The sequence below is a fragment of the Ochotona princeps genome, chromosome 1 (genome assembly GCF_030435755.1).
Source record: "Ochotona princeps isolate mOchPri1 chromosome 1, mOchPri1.hap1, whole genome shotgun sequence".
Classification (NCBI taxonomy): domain Eukaryota; kingdom Metazoa; phylum Chordata; class Mammalia; order Lagomorpha; family Ochotonidae; genus Ochotona; species Ochotona princeps.
The window spans coordinates 105,080,582-105,103,023 of NC_080832.1; the positions used below are offsets into that span (position 1 = coordinate 105,080,582).

A 22,442-nucleotide genomic window follows, 5' to 3' on the forward strand; every position below is an offset into this window, starting at 1 on the left:
CAGTAATTCAAAGGTGCTCTTCTTCCAGGTTAACATTTTACTACATTTATTTGATTTGTCTATTTCTCCTTTTTAGTCTCTCTGTATATATAATTTGTTCTGAGTTCAATTACAGGAAGTTACAGATGAGAAGCTCCTTTATCCCCAAATACTTAAGCGTGTATTTCCTAACAACAAAGATCTCTTGTACATAACCATAGTGCACTTAACATTTTTTTTAAAGAGTTATTTCTTTTTATTGCAAAGACAGAGAAGGAGAGACAGAAAGACGTTTCATCTGCTGGTTCACTTCCCAAGTGGTTTCAATGGCCAGAGCTGAGCCAGTCTGAAACCAGGAGCCAGGAGCTTCTTCCTGGTCTCCAATCCAGGTACAGGGTCCAAAGCTTTGAGCCATCCTTGACTGCTTTCCCAGGCCACAAGCAGGGAGCTAGATGGAAAGTGGGGCTGCCGGGATTAGAACCAACACCCATATGGTGTCCCAGCACATGCAAGGTGATGATTTAAAGCACTAGATTACCAGCTGGGTCCCTTAGCAAAATTTTTTACGGTATGTTAATATTGTTATCTAGTCTACCATATTATTCCTATTTTACTAGTTATACTAGTTATGAACATTAGAGCACAAGGAAATAAAAGAGTATTCACATTCAGTTGTCATGTTCTTTTAGTCTTTTTGGTCGGTAGTAGTTTCTGAGTCTTTGAATTTGTTAATAGCATTGTGAAGAGGCCATATATCTTGTAAAATGTCTATTTGGATATGTCTGATCTTTCCATATGATTTTTGGCAGGAACATTGCAAAAGTGACACCGAGTTCTTAGTAGGTGTTGGTTTTGTACCATAACTGCTGGTCTTAACTGATCATTATTGGCTTAAGGTGCTATAAAGTTATTATTTGATCCATTTTAACTAAATATCTTATAAGAAAGCTGCTTTGAGACTATGTGAATATTTAGTTACTTCTCAAACTTCCATTTGCTAATTTTAGCATCCACTGATGATTCTTTTTTTTTTTTTTTAAGATTTATCTATTTTATTACAAAGCCAGATATACAGAGAGGAGTAAAGACAGAGAGGAAGATCTTCCGTCCGAAGATTCACTCCCCAAGTGAGCCGCAACGGGCCGGTGCGCGCCGATCCGAAGCTGGGAACCAGGAACCTCTTCCAGGTCTCCCACGCGGGTGCAGTGTCCCAATGCCTTGGGCCGTCCTCTCCTGCTTTCCCAGGCCACAAGCAGGGAGCTGGATGGGAAGTGGAGCTGCCGGGATTAGAACCGGCGCCCATATGGGATCCCGGGGCTTTCAAGGCGAGGACTTTAGCCGCTAGGCCATGCCGCCGGGCCCCACTGATGATTCTTGACTAAGTTATTATCATGGTCATTATATAGCAACTTTTTTTTAATATTTATTTTTTTTATTGCAAAGTCAGATATATAGAGAGATAGGAGAGACAGAGAGGAAGATCTTCCATCTGATGATTCACTCCCCAAGTGACTGCAACAGCTGGTGCTATGCCGATCCAAAACCAGGAGCCAGGAATTTCCTTCAGGTCTCCCATGCAGGTACAGGGTCCCAAGTCTTTGGGCTGTCCTCAATTGCTTTCCCAGGCCACAAGCAGGGAGCTGGATGGGAAGTGGAGCTGCCGGGATTAGAACCAGTGCCAATATGGGATCCCAGCACATTCAAGGCAAGGACTTTAGCCACTAGGCTACCATGCCGGGCCCAGCAACTTTTAATTTTGTTATCCCCTCTACCTTTATAGTTGACTTTCCACCTTAGAGGTAGGTACAACTTATTACCCCCATTTATTCTGTTAATTTGTATCAGTGTACATTCATGAATTCTCTATTCAAGAAGTTGTATTTGTCTATTATGGATTCTTGTGCTTTAATTAGGCCATTGGGAACCCCTTTATTGTTTCCTTTTGGTATGTCCCCATTATTTTTGAGTACATGCTTATATTTGAATACAAAAAGATGTTTCATGATTCCTTTTATTCCATCTCTACACTTTTGAGAATTCACATAAACATGAGGAAAGATTATAGTAAAACTTCTAAATACTGCAGCTGATGATAGTGTTAAAAAAAACAGGGAGAAAATGTAATTGTTTCTGGATTTGGACTATTTAGGGCTGAAAAATTATTATTCTTTTAAATTTATTTATTTTGGGACCCAGCGCCATGGCCTAGCGGCTAAAGTCCTCCTGGGATCCCATATGGGTACTGGTTCTAATCCCGGCAGCTCCACTTCCCATCCATCTCCCTGCTTGTGGCCTGGGAAAGCAGCTGAGGACAGCCCAAAGCCTTGGGACCTGCACCCGCTTGGGAGTTGCGGAAGAGCTCCTGGCTCCTAGCTTTGGATCGGCGCAGCACCGGCCATTGCGGCTACTTGGGTAGTGAATCATCAGAGGGAAAATATTTCAGTCTCTCCTCCTCCCTATATATCTGCCTTTACAATAAAAATAAATAAATCTTTAAAAAAAGAAATCTTTAAAAAAAGATTTATTTATTTTTATTGGAAAGACAGATAAACAGAGAGGAGGAGAGACAATGAGAAAGATCTTCCGTCTGATGGTTCACTCCCCAAGTGAGCCGCAACGGCCAGTGCTGCGCCACTCTGCACCTGAAGCCAGGAGCCCAGATCCTCTTCTGGGTCTCCCACGCAAGTGCAAGGTCCCAAGGCTTCGGGCCGTCCTTGACTGCTTTCCCAGGCCACAGACAGGGAGGCTGGGTGGGAAGTGGAGCTGCCGGGATTAGAACCAGTGTCCATATGGGATACTGATGCGTTCGAGACAAGAATTTTAGCTGCTAAGCCACCGTGCCAGGCCCAGGGATGTGAAATTACTTATCTTGTGAGAATCCACGAGGAACTGCAATTCAGAATAGTAAATAATATTAGGTAATTGGATGCAAAATTCATTGGAGGTTTACTTAGAGTCACAGAGGTGACTAAATATTTTTTTACCCTCTGAATACTACTTTGTCTCTGAGAGAAGGCGGCTATTGGATTCATAGTTATCATATTTATAAACCTTTTTGGAGGATACATGTACACATGCTTATGAAACATTCTGGCCATAGATCTCTAGTCAGTCATCTTCCACAAAAGATAAGGTGAGCATCCAACACTTGCCTTAATAGAATCTTTTTCCGAATCAGCCTGTGCAGTAGGAAAATCTTCCTTGCTGTTAGAAACTTTTGTGGGAATAAATTTGGTAACCATAAATCCCTGACTGATTGTGCTTATAAGTGAAAAATAAATCGTCCTAACTTATTTTCCCTTTGTTTCCTTTTGTTGACATTTGGCTATTCAGGAGAAATGCTTCGTAAGAAAAGAAGAGAGAAAGATGGCCACAAAGACCCACTCCTAGTGGAGGTCAGTCGGCTTCAGGATAACATTATGAAGGACATTGCTGAGCTCCGACAAGAAGCGAAGGAGGCGGAAAAAAAGCAATCCGAACTGGATAAAGTGGCTCAGATCTTAGGAATTAACGTCTTTGAAAAATCTCAGAAGTCTTTAAATGACAGTAAAGAGTCTTCCGAAAAGCTTGGGAAAGCAGAAAAATCTATGAGTCCAGAAGAAGTATCATCTTCAAACTCCTCCAACAACAAGGTAACAACTCGACTTTTCCATTTCTTTTTTTGTTGTTGTTGTTCTTTATTTTTGACAATCTTTGCATAAAGACTATCATTTCCACATTTTTTTTCCTATATCAGAGTTAAAGGGGGAGGTAAAGGGAGAAGCCCCACCGAGCATCCCACCCATCCCAGGTCCCTGATGTGGGGCATGCTCCGAGGGTTTTGCTCAAGTGGTTTTGATAGTTCAACAGTTATGAATTGCTGCCAATCTCGCCATTCCAAGCACGATGAAGTCGCTGAAGAATCTGCTGATTGACATAGTCCATCTTAGAGTCTCCGTTTGCCCAGTTTTTCACTGCCAACATATGGCTAGGGAAGTTGATTGATTTGTTCTGTCCTCTGTCTTTTCATGGTTAGGGTTCTGAGTCTGGCAGTTCGTTTGGGGGGGATCCCCAAAGAATTTTGTCTGAAGTGAATCCAGACCAGAGTCTTGTATGTACTTGCAAGTACAAGGCCTGGCACAGTCCATCACCTCAATCAGCTGGTGGTTGCAGTTGCTGGGTCGTTTCTCTTTGCAGCTCTGTCTTCGACTGGAAACAATGGGTGTTGCAGTCCAGCCTGATTCTGCCCAGCACACACTTGGCCCTCACATAAACCAGTGGGAGCTGCAGCCTAGTCGGAGCAACCCATAATAACGCCCACCAGTCCCGCCCCTGCCCTGGTTCCTGTGCTTGCCAGTATGTGCAGCATAGTCCAGTGTGTCCCACATCCCATTCAGCTCTAATACGTGTCAGTGGCCATTAAAGCCTAGTTCAACCCAACGAGCCCGACTATCCATCCCTCACACATGCTGTTGGGTGCCACTCCAGCCCCTGTCCTGGTTTTCGTGCCCTCCAGTTGGAGTGGTAACCCAACAGGGAGAAGACAACTGTTTTCATTCTAGGCCACTCACATTCCTGGATTATGCATTCTACAGGTGGTTCTGGGATTCAGCTTCACAGATTTAGCCTCCAGTGCCAATACATTTCTTCAAAAACAATTTTTTTTTAAAAAATTTTAATTGTAGATGAGTTTTACATAGTTGATTAGGGTGCAAAAGGTCAAGGGCTAGAGGAAAGTGAAATTATTGTTTCCACATTCCCTTTTTTCCTTTTTGTATCTAGGGAAACGGGAGAAAAGGAGAAAAGCCATACACAGTCTCCCAGCCATCCCAGGGTCTCCAGTGTGAGGCATACTCCAAGAGTCCTGCTAAAATGGTTTTGATACTTTAACAGTTCTGAATTGCTGTCGATCCTGCCACTCAAATCATGATGAAATCTAACCAGATTCCACTAACTGACTTAGTCCACCTTAGAGTCTCCGTTTGCCCAGATATTCACTGCCAACACATGGCTGGGGTAGTTGATCAACTTGTTCTGTTCTCCATCATCTGTTGTGGTACCAGGTGTCCTCTGCAAGCTCCAATATACTGCCATATCTTCCATATGTGTTTGAATGTGCTGTCCACTGCTCCGTCTGAGGCACTGAGGAGGACCAGCTCTGATACATGCACTCCATGGATAGACCATGGAACCTGCAATTCTCACCACGGTTGGAGTGCTGAGTCCAGTGGTTCAGTTCAGGGGGAATTACCAAGGAGACCTCATCTGAGGTGATCCCAGACATGATTCTTGTGTGTGCCTGCCAATACAGGGTCCGGCACAGTCCATCACCCCAATCAGCTTATGCACATGCTGGTGGTTGCAATTACTGGGCCAGTTGTGTCTCCAGCCCTGTCTTCTACACAAACCAATGGGTGTTGCAGCCCATCCCGAGCCTGCCCACCACACACTCGGCCTTCATGCAAACCAGTGAGAGCCTCAGCCTAGTCGGGTCGACTCCCCATAACCCCCACCAGACCCACCCCCTGCCCTGGTTCCCGTGCTTGCCAGTATGTACAGTAGACAGGTCTAGTCTGTCCCACATCTCGTACATGTCAGTGGGCCTTGAAGCCTGGTTCAACCCAACCAACCCCACTATCCAGTCCACACATGTGCTGGTGGATACCACTGTCTGTCTAGCCATGTCTGCCCCTAGTCTTGGTTCTCATGCTCACCAGTCAGAGTGGCAACCCAGAAGGAGGTGCCAACTGTTTCCCTGATGGGCCCACTCCCACTCCCGGATGTTGCACTCTCCAGGTGGTCCTGCTGTTTAGCCTGACAGAATTAGCCCCCAGTGCCAGCCTCTGCCAGCTGATGCTGAGGCGAAGCCCAATCCACCCATTTCCAATCTGGCTTATGCATGCACCAGAAGGTACAGTCAGCTAGCCTGGCTTTCTCTTGATTCAGCTCACCTTTAGGCCATCAGGCTTTGTAGCCCTGCCTGGCCTGGTTGGTCCCTGATCCCAGCTCCCATGCTCACCAGTGGGAGTAGTGGTCCAACAGGAGGACCCCTGCAGCCCTGCTACTGGGTTCTCCTCCACTCCCCTGGTTCTCATGTGTACTGATTGGGAATGTGGCCCAATCTGGCATGGCCCGCCTCATCTCAGCATATGCCAGTGGGTGGTGTAACCAGGCTGGGACTGGTCCACCCCCCAATTCCAGATCATGTTGGTGGGGCTACAGCCTAGCTCAGCCTAGCCGACAGCCAGTCCCGGCCCTAATGTGTACTGACTTGTGCTGTGGCCCGACCTGGCCTGACCCATTCTGGCCTGACCCTGGCACACTCCATTCTGGTGCTCAGTTTCACCAGCAGGTGATATGAACTGGCCCAGCCTAGTCTGTCCCACACCTGAGCCAAATGTATGCCGGTGGGTACCATACCCTGGCCTAGTCTGAGCTGTTCCTTGTCTTGGCTCTTGTGCTCACCTGCAGGGACTGTTTCCCAACAGAGGAGTTCCCCAAGCTCCTCCATCCAAACCTCTCCCACTGCCAGATCTCGCGCACACCAGTGGATCCATGGGCCAACCCTACTTAGTCTACCTCCCATCCTAGCAGGAATGGTGGCTATTCCTAACTGGCCTTCACCCATTCCAGTTCTTATGCTTGGGTGTTACAGCTCAGCCAAACCTGGTCCACACCCAGTCACAGCTCACACATGGCTCAGCAGGGGCAGAGACCTAGCCCAGCCCATCCTACACCCACCCTGGTTCTCATGAACACCAGTGGGTGCTGAAGTCTAGCCCAGTCTGGCATGCCCCAGACCCAGTCTGCATCTGTGCTGGGGGACACTGCAGCCATATCCAGACCAGACCACAGCCCCACTCTGGCCCTTGTGCTCATCAGTCAAAATCATAACGGAGCCAGGTCTGCTTTGCTCCCCAACCAGTCCTGTTCGTAGCCACAGATCTCACACATGCCAGTGGTTGCTCTGACCCAGCTTGGCATAGCTCCTCACCTGTCTTGGCCTTTGTCTTTGGATGCTGTAGCCTGGCCTGACTCAACTGGGCTCCAGTTTCCCCTCTTGTTGGTGGGTGCTGGAATCTGGCCCTGCTAAGTCTGCTCCCATCCCTTCCTCATGTAAATCAATATGTGTGATATCCTGTCCTGGCATGACCTGCACTCCAGCCTGGTCTGCACTCACTAGTGGGCTAAAGTTTGCCCGGCTCTTCCTGCTTCACCCCGTTCCAAAACCATCCCACATGCTTGCCAGTGGATGGAGCTGCCTTGCCCAGCCTGCACAACCCCCAGTCCTGGACCACATGCTCACCAGCGGTAGCTGTGGCCTACAGGAAAGTTTCCCACATTCCCAATTAGGCCTGCTCCCAGACCCAGATGTCATGCATGCTAGCAGGTGCTAGACCCTTGCCTGGCATAGCCTGCCACCTCCATCCTGGCCTTTATATGGGTTGGAGGGTGTTGCAGCCCAGCCAGCACCACACCCTGTTTGAAGATGCCCATGTGTGGTACTGCAACCTGGACTTGCCAAACTGTTCCCAGCCTCAGTGTTCACGGTTTCTTTTCTTTTTTCTTTTTTACATTTTATTATTATAACTATTTTATGATATAATTCTATAGGCTCCTTGCATTTCCCTTATCCCCCTCCCCAACTTCCTCCCCCCACCTAGTTCCTCTATGTCATTACTAAAATATAGTTCTTTATATACAGTCATATGTCCATTATTGCAGGCATGGACAATGGCAGAGAGTCCAGCATCCTATTGTCAAGATATAGTAAATAGTTTCTTTGTAAGTCCATCTTTGTCTGGAAGTGAAATGTGTACTACATTGTGTCCTCACATCTGGATGTTAGTCTCATTTCACAGCTACTGTACATCCCCTCAAATGAAAAGTTATAATACAAAATCAACAATAAAAAGAAAAATAGAAATTTACAATGCCATGAAGTTAAATGACATGTTACTAGATATGACAGTCTCCATTACACAGCTACTATACATCCCCTTAAACGAAACACCACGAAACAAAATCAACATCAGGAAGAAAAAAGAAATTAACAGCACCATGAAGTTAAATAACATGCTACTAAACAACTAACGTGTAGCTGAAGAAATGAAAATCAAGAATCTTGTTGCTGAAAATGATGCTACTGTATGATGTAGGAGTCATAGAATGATTTAAGTAGAAGAAAGTGTTTTGAAGAGATGAAACCAACAGAAAACAACAAAACCCATGCGATATAGTTTCCGTTGATTTTTGTTGGTGAAGTGTGTCTCTTCTAGACTATAAGTAGATGGGTTTTGGTTTTTAATCCAGTCTACTAATCTTTGACGTTTGATTGAGCTTAAGCCATTATATTCAGGGTTAATATGTATGGATGGTACTTTGGTCCTGTCATTTTAGGAATGGGCTGTTCATTGATTTAGTCTTCTGTTGTCATTTTACTGGGATGTTCTTCCTGTTTGCCTTTGGTTTTGTTAGGTGCTATTCCTTGAAGAGAACATCTTCAAGTATCCTTTGTAGGGCACGTTTGGAAGAGGCAAATTCTTTTAACTTTTCTTTACTGTGGAAGAATTTTATTTCATTTTCAAAGACAAAAGAAAGCTTTGCTGGATGTGTTATCTTAGGCCGACAATTTTTTTCTTTTAGAATCTGGAATATGTCACTCCTTTCTCTTCTGGTCTGTAGAGTTTCCTGTGAGAGATCTCCTGTGAGTTTAATTGGCATTCCTTTACATGTCAATTGATTTTTTTCACATGCACATTTAAGGATCTTATGTTCAACTGAAGAGAACTTGAAGGTTGAAGATCATGTGTCTTGAAGGTTGAAGATCGCTTTTGATCAAGCCTGTTGGGAGTTCTGTGCCCCTCCTGGATCTTGTTTCCCCATTCTTTCTTTAGATTAGGGAAATTTTCCTTTATTATTTCATTAAATACATTTGCAAACTCAGCTTCTCTTTCTGCACCTTCTGGGACTCCCATAACTCATATTTGACCTCTTAATAGTGTCTTTCAATTCTTGAATACTTTTTTTGGCCTGATCCAGCTCTGCTTCCAGCTTTTTGTTTGCTTCCCCCTGATGACAGGAAATACCTTCCAATTCTGAGATTCTTTCTTCTGCTTGCTTCAATCTATTTTGGAGACTCTCCATTGTACTTTTACTTTGCTCTACTGTGTTCTTAATTTCTGATATATCAGCATTGATTTGATACATTGCTTCCTTAAATTCTTTGAACTCTTTTTTTTTTTTTTTTTTTTAAAGATTTTATTGTTATTGGAAAGCCGGATATACAGAGAGGAGGAGAGACAGAGAGGAAGATCTTCCATCCGATGTTTCACTCCCCAAGTGAGCCGCAATGGGTCGGTACACGCCGATCCGATGCCAGGAACCTGAAACCTCTTCCAGGTCTCCCACGTGGGTGCAGGGTCCCAAAGCCTTGGGCCGTCCTCGACTGCTTTCCCAGGCCACAAGCAGGGAGCTGGATGCGAAGTGGAGCTGCCGGGATTAGAACCGGCGCCCATATGGGATCCCGGGGCTTTCAAGGCGAGGACTTTAGCCGCTAGGCCATGCCGCCGGGCCCAAATTCTTTGAACTCTTGCATGAGCTTCTCATTTTTGATCAAAATCTTTTAAATGAGCCTTATGGATTCTGTGTCCCCCATTTTCTCGATGTCTTCCTCAGTTAACTCTGAGGTTGGCATAGGGTTTTGCTCCTTTGCAGGGGAGTTTTTGGTAATATTCATTGTGCCTTTGCCTCTTCTTTTGTTCTTGGTCATTGTACTTCTGGTTAGCAGAGTCTTCTCCTTGGGGTAGGTTTCTAAGCTGTGTCACCCACAGGTCTACAATGCGATTTTACTTATTGCCGTTGGTACACAACTCTTTACTTGCAGCCACTTGTGCCACAACCTCCAGCAAGTTCCAGGTCTGGGTTCTTACGTTAGATTTCCACCATGGTCTCCATAGCCCCAGCTCCTGGCTTACCACTCTCTGCCTCCTGTGATACCGTGCTGAGGCTGCACCATTATCTCTGCAACCTTTCTCCCACTTTCGGTTGGAGCAGGTCCCAGGATTAGAGAGACACCAGGCGTCCTATATAGTTAGGTTGTTGGTGGTGGTGATCTTGCCGGAACCTGTTGGACGTTCAGTCTGGGTGCCACATGGACCTATTTTGACCCGTATGATGCCACAGTCGGTATTATTTTCCTGTGGGACCAGTGCTACCCACGGACCTCAGTGAGTTCTTGCGAGCTCAGCACATGTGCAATTCACTGTTATCCCCTGCAGTCCTAAAGCTATTGCCACAGTGTACAAAATGGCACCTGATGTACCACTACTAGAGTTCTTGATCTGCTGGCCGTTAGGTCTTTGGGTCACCTAGACCTGTCTTGGGTGGAATCTGTAGAATGCCTCGTTGCTGGAGTTCGCTGAGTCAGAAATGAGTTCACTCCCAGCATAGTGTATGCTCAGTCCTTTCCCTTGCCTTTGCCTCCGCACGCAGAATGGCGCCCAGTTCGGCTCTAGGGGGCTGACTGGGCTGTGAAATCCACCCTGTTCTCGCACTGTCCGTCTGGGATCTGCTGCTCTGTCTCTGCTCCTGGTCAAATCAAACGGACCAGCAGGACGGACAGTTCTTTGTCTGGGCTCACCTCCCAAGCTCCCAGTGAAAGTCCCTTCCCACTTGGTTGCTGGTGGAGTTCCGGCTGCTGGTGGAGTTCAGATCGCTGTTAAGCTGAATGCTGCTCGAGTATCAGTCACTGCAACACCACACCGTTGTGTCTGCTGCTTTCCTGTGTCTGTCAATTTCCAGGTACCCCTCTGGTGTTGTTCTGTCCTTTCCTATTTCCTGGAATATGTCCTCTCTGCTTCATACTGGCTAATGTTTCTCCATCCGTTTAAACGTGTCCTTACCCTATTCCGCCATCTTGATTCTCTCAGTGTTCACGGTTTCCATGGTCATACCTAGCTTGGCCCATGACCATCCCAACTCTTAAGCTAACCAGTGGGCCTTGTAATTCTACAGGGTTAGGCCCACATGTCCCCCGCAGAATCTACCCCTGGACCTGGTTCTCTTGCATGCTGGTTAGTGTCATGGCCCTGTTCCCTGTTAAGACATTCACTGTTAGGTGCTGGAATCTGGCCTTGCCAGACAGGCCCCTAGCCCTCGCTTTGTTTTGGGCTGGCATGTGTGGTCAGCAATGTTCCATGCCAGCAAGCCCAGCTTAGGTTGCTCATGTGGGCTGTGGCATTGGTCTGACCTATAAGGTCTTTTGGTCTCTCCCCTCAGAAACACCAGGTCTCAGTCCCCTCACTTACCGGCAAATACCATGGCCTTGTTGTTGGGAGTTCCTCAGGAGTCCTTCCTCACCTGCAGTCTATTCCCACTGTGGTCCTCCCTACTGCATATCCTCTTGCTCCTTTCCCTATTCAATCCACAATCCTTCTGCCCAGGAGTACATGAGGTTCTTCAGCCCAGCCTTCAGAAGCCCAGTGGGTGGTGTGCTGATCCAGAGCTCCACCCACCAGAGTTCCAAGCCAATAGATGCTGCAGCTTTGCTCGACTCTGAATTCAGCATGAAACTATTGATTGTGGTCAGGCTTCCCACCACTTTATCTTTCTCTAATGTTCATCATTTTCAATGAATGGCACTAGTGATCAAAAATGTTCAGACCGGGCCTGGTGGCGTGGCTTAGCGGCTAAAGTCCTTGCCTTGAATGCGCCGGGATCCCATATGGGCGCCGGTTCTAATCCTGGCAGCTCCACTTCGCATCCAGCTCCCTGCTTGTGGCCTGGGAAAGCAGTCGAGGACGGCCCAAGGCTTTGGGACCCTGCACCCGCGTGGAAGACCTGGAAGACCTGGAAGAGGTTCCTGGTTCTCGGCTTCGGATCGGCACGCATCGACCCGTTGCGGCTCACTTGGGGAGTGAAACATCGGCGGATGGAAGATCTTCCCCTCTGCCTCTCCTCCTCTCTGTATATCTGACTTTGTAATAAAAATAAATCTTTAAAAAAAAAAATGTTCAGACCAACAACCTGAATGTTTCTGTAATTGCTACACTCCTAATAAATTATGGCCTGCTTATCAGCATTCCCTCCAAAGTAAATCTCAGTCTCATTTTAAAACTTATTTTACTTATTTGGAAGGTGGAGTGACAGAGAGGGAGAGACAGAAAGAGATATATCCATTGAGTCATTTCCCAAATGACCACAGCAGCTGTTGCTGAGTCAGGTCAAACCCAGAAATTCGGAATTCCTTCTATGTTTCCCATGTAGGTGGCATGGGCCCAAGCTCCTGGGTCGTCATCTGCTGCTATCCCAGGTGTATTGACAGCTAGGTTGCAAGTGTAGCAGTTGAATTAAAACCAGTGTTCATATGGAATATTGGCATCGCAGGTGATGATTTAACCAACTTGCCACACTAGCGCCTCCATTGCAATAAAGATTAAGTCATGTGAAGCCTTGAAGTTCCTACTATATTCTTTAAAAAAAATTTTTTTTAAATATGTTTGAGAGAAATAGCCAGCACTTCTCTCAACTTCTAGTTCAATCCATAACTTCCCACAGTGGCTTAGCTAAGTCTGTACAATGCCTTAGGCTGGGAACTCTATGCAGGTCTTCCAGTAGTAAAGATCTAAGTTATTACCTATTGCCCCCCAGGGTTCAGAGCCACAGAAAGCTAGAATCAAGAGTGGAGCCAGAACTTGAACCCTGGCACTTCAATATGGGAGTCAGGTTTCCTAACCAGTCCTTTTATTCTTTCTAAAAAATATTTCATGATGCAGTTCCTTAGGTTCAGAGATTTCCCTTCCAGCTTCTCCCTCACACTGTTTTCCCCTATATTGTAACAATATTATAGTCTTTCAACAACAGTCCTTAACCTTAGTCTTTTTTTTTTCCTTTTATTTTTGATGATGTTTACATAGTTGAAAAGGACAGATACCCATGTGAACCTTTGATTAGGATGGGAGAGGTCAAGGAATGGGGGAAAGTGGATGAGACAATTGTTTTCAATTTCTTCTTTCCTCCTATATCTGGAGGAAGGGGAGAGTGTTGTTCTCAGCAGCCTACCTACATCAGTACCTAGAGATGGGACAGCCAATTGATGTCATCCTGTGGTTCCTGATGTGGAGCATGTTCTGAGGGTACTGCTTAAGTGGCTTGGATAGTTCTGACATGTTGATTTTGTTGTTCCAAGGTGGAGGAACTCCTTCCAAGGTCCATTGTCTGACATAGTCCATCCTAGAGTCTCCACTCACCCAGATACTTGCTGTCAAAGCTTGGCTGGAAGAGTTGTCCAATGTGTTCTTCCCTCCATGTTACTAGACATTCTCTGCAAGCCTCAACAATCTGTCATGTCCCCCATGTGCCACCCCCTGCACAGGCTTCATCAACCCCTAACCACAGTCGTAACCACCAGACAAAATGTCTGTCCCCTGCTTTAGTTCTTTCTCCACATAACAGCTAGTGATCATTGTACTTTTTCCTAATCTAACTCTTCAGCCTTATTTCATACCTATGGAGTGTGAGCATATATATGTGTGTGATTTATTGATTTGAGAGGCAGAGTTAGAAAGAGAGAGACGGATCTTCCATCAACCAATTAACTTTCCAGCCTCAGTGACTGGAGCTGGGCCAGGCTGAAGCCTGGAGTGAGGAGTCTTTTCTGGGTCTCCTGTATGGGTGTAGGATAACAAGCACTTGGGCCACCTTCCACTGCTTTCCCAGGTATATCAGCAGGGATGTGGAGCAGCAAGGACTCAAATAAGTGCCTAAATGGGATGTTGGCACTGTAGTTATTGACTTTACCTGCTGTGCCGCAACACGAGCCCCAGAGTGTGAGCTCTTTAATAACTCTTTCATAGGATTCTGATAGGGAATGAGCATCTTTGAATCCCTAATTGCTTCATTTTACCCTTTTTCTCCCCATCATCCAATATTCCAGGTGCCCAGATTATTCATCTGCTGTACAGCTCCATTCATATTTACCATCTCTGTGTTTCAGAATTCTGTTCTTTTAATCTTACTATCCAACATTAGCCCGTATTTTTTAAACATGTATTTTTATTGCATTTCATTTTTTTTAAATTAATTACATTGCATTATGTGATACTTTTTTTTTTTTAAAGATTTATTTATTTTATTACAAAGTCATATATACAGAGAGGAGGAAAGACAGAGAGGAAGATCTTCTGTCCGATGATTCACTCCCCAAGTGAGCCGCAACGGCTGGTGCTACACCGATCTGAAGCTGGGAACCAGGAACCTCTTCCGGGTCTCCCACGTGGCTGCAGTGTCCCAACGCATTGGGCCATCCTCAACTGCTTTCCCAGGCCACAAGCAGGGAACTGGATGGGAAGTGGAGCTGCCGGGATTAGAACCGGCGCCCACATGGGATCCCGGAGCATTCAAGAGGAGTACTTCAGCCGCTAGGCCACGCCGCCGGGCCCATGATACGTTTTTTATGTACTGGGATTCCCCCTCCCCTCCCCACATCCTCCCCCCACGGTGGATTGCTCCACCTTGTTGCATTTCCATAGTTCAAATTCAGTTGACATTCTTTCATTGGAGGTATTTACCAAGCATGAAGTCCAGCATCTTATTGTCCTGGTAAGTTCAATGGTTTCTTGGTGAGACCATCTCTGGTCTGAAGGTAGAGCCAGCAGAGTATCATCCCAGTCAACTAAAAGCCCCAACATAATATTTCCAACCATTTACAACACTGTGGCATTAATTGACATGGTATTGATTAACCAATATGTTAATAGGAAAATGCAGGTTCTCAACCACAACCTGTGACTTCTTCATAGACATTTCAATTTTGGTTTATATTCAACTGTGTTCTATACACCTTAAAATGGCTTAGATTGCTATTCGGCTGTCTCATGCCTATTTTAATTTTAGTATTTAGCAGTTTATATCATTGAAGCACGTTTTCGCTGAACCTGGCTGTTTTTCGGGTGGTCTAACTCTATAATTCTAACAGCATATATGTCAACAGTTTAGGTGAGCATGTATAGGAGGGGTATGCAGAGAAATCTTCCATACTCCAGTGAGGAGTAACTAATCTTTGTGTCCCACCCAGTGAGTTATAAGTGCATCCCTGCTGACCGTTTCCTGTCTGTTTCTAAGCTTTCCTTGTTGTTCTGTCTATCTATTCTAGTTTTGTTTGTTTGTTTTGAGGAGTTTCTGGAGTGATCCTGATGGTTATTACAAGAGGGGATGGGGACCCAAAATTGGAAGCAGGCATGGACCAGAGAAAGCTCCTCTCCCTAGTCCCAAAGGAAGTTTACTGTTCTTCTGTTTCTGCGGACTGCTCAGGGATCCTGGTTGTTGTTCCGATGACCTTGGATCCTGCAAGGCAGGATTTGTAGCCCGTATTTTCTAAGTATCTTGTTTCTCGCCTGACGATAGATTAATTTATTTTAAAATTATTTTCTTGTTGCAAAATTGAAATGTTTTAAAAGAGAACTAATTCACATGTAAATTCTATACTGATGACATTTCAGCAAATATTTTGCACAGATTTCTTAAGTAGTTCTTTATAGATAGCGGTCCACTTTGTCTATAGCCAACACTAGCCCTGCTCTTCAGTTTTCCATTTCAGGGTGAATATGGTAATTGAGTTCACTGCCTCCAGTTTTCTGCATTCTTTTAAAAAGATTTATCTATTTTTAGTGGAAAAGTAGATGTACAGAGAGGAGACAAAGATCTTTCATCTATTGGTTCACTCCCCAAATGACAACAACTGCTGATCCAAAGCCAGGAGCTTCTTCCAAATTTCCCACATGAGTGCAGTGTTTTCCACAGCTTTCCCAGGCTGTAAGCAGAGAGGTGGACAGGAAGTGGAGCAGCCGAGATTAGAACCAGTGCCAATATGGGATCCCAGCACATTCAAGGCAAGGACTTTAGCTGCTAGGCCACTGCACCAGGCCCGGAAGCAAATAATTTAACACTTAAGCTGGCACACAGATATGGGATACAGGCATTGCAGGTGGCAGTCTAACCCATTATACCACTATACTGGCCACTTATTTTTTACATTTTCTTTGTTCAACCTGTCAGTCACCTTTTTGTCTTGGTGTTTCTTCTCTCCCTGGCTGTTATTTTTTTTGTTGTTTTATTTTATTTTATTTTATTTATTTTTTTGAAACGACAGATATACGGATAGGAAGAGAAATAGAGAGGAAGATCTTCATCCAGGGATTCATTCCCCAAGCGGCTGCAACTGCTGAAGCTGCACCCATCTAAAGCCAGGAGCCCGGATCCTCTTCTGGGTCTCCCACGCAGGTGCAGGGTCGGTCTATCCTCAACTGCTTTCCCAGGCCACAAGCAGGGAGCTGGATGGGAAGCAGGCTTTCAGGATTAGAACTAGCACTCATATGGGATCCTGGCACATGCAAGGCAAGGACTCTAGCTGCTACGCTATCATGCTGGGCCAGTTGTTATTATTTTAAAACTTAAGTAGTATACTTAACATGTTATTAACATGTTATTCAACTACCAAAGTATATTCAGTGAAAAGAAGCAGCCAGTATTTCCAAAATTTTGTGTATTCTTCAGCTATTTTAGTATATGCAAGTAAATATATTGCTATTTTAATTTACTCCTTGTAATATGATAATGCCTTAGGATAAATTTTGGTTGAGCCTTGAGGCTGATTTCTCTTAGGGTTCCTCCCCAGTTTGTACAGCCTTAGGCACCGAAACGATAGTTAAGTAGCCATATTCTTATCATTGAGTTTTTGAGAGGACATGGATAATCTACCTTGAATTCCTTGTAAGTACCAATTTTCTTTCCCTCCCTAGGAATCAATGGTAAACAATGAACAGTCTGATACGAGAAGTCCCAACTCTGCTGAAAGCCTCCAGTTGGCTGCTACGCAGTCAGATCAGCCCACTGCTACTTATGAGTATTATGATGCTGGCAATCACTGGTGCAAAGACTGCAACACCATTTGTGGGACTATGTTTGACTTCTTCACCCATATGCACAATAAGAAGCATGCACAGGTAGGTGTCCTGCCTTCTGTTGCTTCCACGCTCACCTCCTTCCCCACAAGCTTCTATGTCCACATCTACATTGCAAAACTGGCAAATGAAATATTCTCATGGGCAGGAGCCCCAATCTGAAGAACCCAGAAATACCAACAAAGGAGACCCCATCCCCAGGGTTCAGTCTAGGGAACCTGCCTATAACTAAATACCATGGCAAGTATAAGTGAGGCTTCAGCCTCTTTGATTCCTTTGAGTACCTGATTTTTTTCTTTCATTTTACCCATTTCTGATACTTGCTCTAACATGTGTTTACCTTTTCCACAGGTGATTTCTGTTGGCAGAGGGGGTGGCTAGGGGTGGGTCGCTGGGGAATTCTGGCCCTGTGTTATATGTTTGGGTGAAAGAAAGAAGTGGGACATTGAGTTATCAGTGCTGTTGTATGAGCACCTCTGCCTCTTGCAAATAGACACTGGATCCCTACAACAGACCTTGGGCTTCAAAGACCCAGAGTGAGGCCAAGCAAGATACTGTAAAGCGCAATGACAAGATAACGGTCCCTGCAAAAGGTATGTTCTCTCTCTGCCTCCTTAGCATTTCTCTTACATTCAGCTGGGGAAGAGGTATTCCTGAATAGGGTACTAGGGAGCAGCCTAATATGAAACACAGTCATTCTTACTCATGAAGCTGTAAGAATGGCTTCCATATGAAAATGGGGAGTTAGGTCCTGGAGAGATGATGTCTGTAAAAGAATGGTCTCTACCCATCTAGGAAGAAATCTAACAGATTTTAAATATATATCATTGGCTTATCTGTCATAATCTTATTTGGAATCTAGGTTGAAAGGAATAGTGAGAGATGAAATAACCTCACTGCCTTTACAAGTACAAATTATACAGTATCTTGTCATTGTTATTAGAGAGTATGTTGAAAAGTAGAAAGTTTTTTTTATAAAGTTTTGTTTGTTAATTTCTAGTAAACGTTACTACTATATCCTATGGATCTTAAGTAATTGATACTAGCTTTAAAGATCTTTATATATATATATATATATATGATAATAGGTACTAAGATGCTTTGTGCCAGTTAGTGTTTGGTCAAAGTCAGCAACAAAGAATGGCCATGGCAAAGGGCCACTTGTGAATTAAGTGGTTATATTTCCAAGAGATTGGAGGAATAGAGGTCTGGAATTCAAGTTTTAGGTTAGGAAGGTGATGCCATTAGGATTCATCTAAATGCTGTTTCTGATTCCAGAGTGGTAGGTCCTCTGTACTCTTACCATTTTAGTGCACTGGGGTGGTAGAATTTCCTTTTGTTGCTCTCATCCTGTGTGAAAAGATTTATTTCCTTAACTTACTTCTGTTTGTTTCAGGCTCTGAGTTTCTGATTCCCATCACTGGATTTTACTGCCAGCTCTGTGAGGAATTTTTGGGGGATCCAATTTCTGGAGAACAACATGTGAAAGGTCACCAACACAATGAGAAATACAAGGTTGGTCTTTGTTGTGGATTGTGGGTTTCCCTCTTTCTGCAGTATTTCTTACAGATTTGTCAGGCAACTTCAGAGCCAGGGATGGTCACTGTAACCATTAGGAAGTTCTTAACCCTAATGAAAGATGATGAGCTGTTAGTCTATACCTTTGAGTAAGATTACTCTAGGAATTTTTTCTGAGTGAATTCTAAGTAGTAGTAGAACCAAATTTTCTCTGTTGTGTTTTGACCAATTGTTAAGCCTTTATCTTTTCTCTTCCCAGAAATATGTGGATGAAAACCCGTTGTATGAGGAACGGCGGAATCTGGACCGCCAAGCTGGCTTGGCTGTAGTTCTAGAGACGGAAAGACGACGACAGAATGAACTAAAGCGTAAACTTAGTGAGAAATCAAAAGAAGAGAAGAAAGAGAAAAAGGCAAAAGTTGTGAAAGAAATAAAGGAGGATGACAAGGATTCTGAAGAATTGGAGGACCAACTCTCTGAGGATGGGAGCTCTCCTGAAAAAGCTGAGAATAAGAAGAACGCTAGCATGAAACTCCAGTTAAAAGAAGAGATAAAGAAAGAATCACCAACATCATCTTCATTTGGGAAATTTAGTTGGAAGAAGACAGAAAAAGAGGAAGAAAAAATTTCAGTGGTAATCCCAAATGTCCCTAGAGAAGAGATGGTGGAAAGTAATAAAGACAAAGAAGATGGTAAAACTGAAACTGGGAAGGCAAAGCCCATCAAAATCAAACTCTCTGGGAAAACTGTTGTTGCACATAGCACTCCTTGGATGCCTGTGGTGACAACTTCAGCACAGACTAAGATCCGACCAAACCTGCCTATCCCATCCACGGTACTTCGCAAGTCCAGTTCAATCACAGTGAGCAAACCTGCACCTCTTAACACATTTCTCTCCATCAAGTCCTCTGGAACTACTGTCAAGCCCCTGCCAGTTGTTAAAGAGTCTTCAGCTGATCTCTTGTTGCCACCAGATATCATCTCCAAAGCATTTGGAGGGGAAGAGGTGATTCTAAAAGGATCACCAGAAGGAAAAATGGTGGTGGCTGAAAAGAATGAATCATCCCACGTACCTGAGCAAATGCTGCCACCTCCTCCACCACCACCACCACCACCACCACCACCACCCCCTCCAGTTGTACCTCATCCAGCAGCTCCAACTCAAGCAAATACTGTCTTGGCTTCAGTAAAATCGAACGCAGTTGTATCTCAGACTGTCAGTCCTGGCTTCCTGGGCCCTAACATTTTGAACCCAGTGTTGCCTATAGCCATCATGGCCTCAGCACAGCCAGCTGCCATTCCTTCTGATGAGACAGCTCCTGGGGTGAGTGAGAGTGACTGGGATCAGACCCTATTCTCTGTGTTAGTGCGTCCTCCACCACCTCTTTCAAGTGTGTTCAGTGAACAAGCCAAAAAATTGGAAAAGCGAAATTCATGCTTAGCCACAGCCAATGCCAAAGACTTGTATGGCATATTCTACAGTAGTGGTGGAAAGGGGGCACCTGAGCCTAAGCTGAGTGGTGCTCCATTGGCCAATGGGGAAAATAGCAACCTCTCTAGAACTGAAAGTTCAGACACTTCTACTTCTACATCCCAAGAGGAGTTACCTCAACATAAGGGTTCAGCCATTGCTCCTGTAGTCAGCACTGAAAAGCCCATTGCAAAAACTCTGGTGTCCCTAGGGAAATGGTCAGCTGTGGAGCCTGGAGACCCAAAAACCAGAGGCAGTAGCTATGGCTTTTTGCAACCTCTGACAAGGTTGTGCCAGAGCAGACCTTGTGAAAATATTACCCCAAAGCCAGACACTTCAGCAAAGTGGACTTCTAGCTCCTTCCAGATTGATACTAAAAAGGATGTATCTCCAGAAGTAAAACTTGAGCTTGACCAAGGAGATCCAGGGCCACCTGGTGTAGAAACAGCTGCTCAACAGTCAGATACACAGTGTCATACCAAGGACCCTCAGAAGTTTGTAGAAATTCACCTCATAGAATCTGGTAACCAGAGTAAGGAAAGCCAGGACCTTCATTCTGAAGAATGTGGAGAAAGTAAGTTGGGGACAAATATTGAATTAAAAGGAAGAGTAGCAGTTGAAGTGAGAGGAGATCATGATCATGTCCCCCACAGCTTGGAAGATTCTAGTGTGAACTATGGAAAGCCATACACATGGAAAGGAGAAGCAGAGCCGTCCAAGAAATTCATGACAGGGAGTGAAACTCCAGGTAAAGCAGTGATTGAATTAGGTACACAGGCTCTCTCATCCACAAAGAAAAAAATAGACTCTTTTCCATCAGAAACTAGATCTTTAACCCAAAGCCCACAAGATCTAACTGTGAAATTTTCTGCTCCAGAAGTACTACTTCCATCCTCAGCCAGATCAGATATATGTGTAACAGGTAGTCCACAGGAGCAAGGATTTCCAGCTGGTAACAAGGAGTGGCTAGAAAATTCAACTCCAGAATCAGCTTCCAGAACCTCTAAGTACAGAAACCTCAAACTCAAGAGAAAGAAAAGGTCAAAAGGCTTTCGTGGTAAAATGGCCTATGACCTGGCTGTTTGGAATGAGAGCAAGAAGAGACCAGAGAGCTGGGTAGGTCCTGAAAAACCAGAGATGGAAGCTGTGGAGCTGCGAGATGTCCGTCCAGAATTAACGGTGACAATAGAAAACAAAGCCTTTGATGATTTCAGAGGTGCAGACTTAAAGGTAGAGGAGATCGCTGCCCTGGGAAGTCTGGGGGATATGTGTGCTGATTTTTGCAATACTGAGATAGATCCAGCTTGTAGATCCCCAACTGCCTCATCTCAGAAAATGTGTGACGAAAATTCTGTATCATCTATAGGTTGTAAATCCTCTACTTCCACCGACTTTAAACCGATTCCATCTTTTTCTGGGTTTCCACGAGAGTCTCCCAAATCCGTGGTGCTTAATTTTGAGACAAAGGGTGTACAAAATTCATCTAATCCTAAAAGTGGGAGGATTACTTCTAACAGTATGAAAACTGGATTTCCTGTGGAAAATGTTGACCGAGGCTTCGGAAGTCTAGAGGGAACCCACCAGGCCCTTGACCTATTAGCAGGTGGCATGATGCCTGAAGAAGTGGAAGAAACTTCCCAATTAGAAAAACAGGAGTCACTCCGATTAGAAGCAGAAGCAGTTAATCCTGCAGGCCTTGGGCCATCTCCTTGCCTTCCAGACCTTGTTGACTTTGTCACACGGACATCAGGAATTCAAAAAGAGAAAGTATGTTCTCCCCTGTCTGAATCAGGCAACCTTCCTAATTGTAGTTCTCTGGATATGGGACCACTGCAGCCTGAAATTCTGAATGCATCCATCGCAGAGGTATCAATTCCTCAAATAGATGAAAACTCTTTGAATTTGGGAACAATTCCAGCTTCAAGGTCACCTCCAAGGGAGCAGATCATTGGAACCAATGAGACCCCTCTGGAAATGCCTGAACAGCAAGGTTCAGTTGATGTCATTCAGGACTACACAAAATCCAATACTTGTGACTAAGAATATACACCCAGAGCTACTTGTATATAAATCAGATTCTCAGATGACCCAGGGCTAGTTGGCAATCTCATCTAAAACCTACACCAAGAAATGAAGTCAACATCTTAAGTAAATGTTCATGGAAGCTAAAAAATGTACCTCCTTTCCTTCTTAAAATCCAAGACAAATTAATCATAACTTCTATACATATTTGTAAAAAAAAATATTTTTGTTTGCTTTTTTGGTCAATTTATTTCTCCTACTTTGTCATTAAAATCTGATGTCTATCTGTCTCACCATAGTGTGCTTTGATTGTATTTTGGCTTTGATGCTGCCATTTCTGGAATGTGGGGGAGGAGGGAGAAAGAGAGATGACTTTTCCAATTGCTGTGTTATATTCTTACCCAATTTTCTGGGCAGCTTATGGATCTCTGGGACAAACACCAGAAAGTTTGCCAAAATGGAAAGCTTCTGACGAAGAAAGAATTATTCATCTCTAAGGCTTCCATTTGGAT

At 44.6% G+C, this 22,442-nt stretch overlaps 1 protein-coding gene across 3 annotated transcripts in view; it reads left to right on the forward strand.

The window, feature by feature from the left end:
• ZNF318 (zinc finger protein 318) overlaps nucleotides 1–22,442 on the forward strand; it is a 79,646-nt gene that overhangs the window by 24,622 nt on the left and 32,582 nt on the right. For 2 of the 3 annotated variants that reach the window (XR_009245265.1, XM_058662581.1), the window contains exons 6-7: nucleotides 3,313–3,611; nucleotides 16,758–16,961. Coding sequence is in view for 2 of the 3 variants with exons in the window: in XM_058662581.1 (XP_058518564.1) it covers nucleotides 3,313–3,611; nucleotides 16,758–16,961 (503 nt within the window). In the remaining variant the exon portion in view is untranslated. Of the gene's footprint in view, nucleotides 1–3,312; nucleotides 3,612–16,757; nucleotides 16,962–17,412; nucleotides 17,513–18,315; nucleotides 18,435–18,696; nucleotides 22,224–22,442 lie in introns of those variants that run through there. The other variant, XM_058662575.1, reaches the window with a different exon arrangement.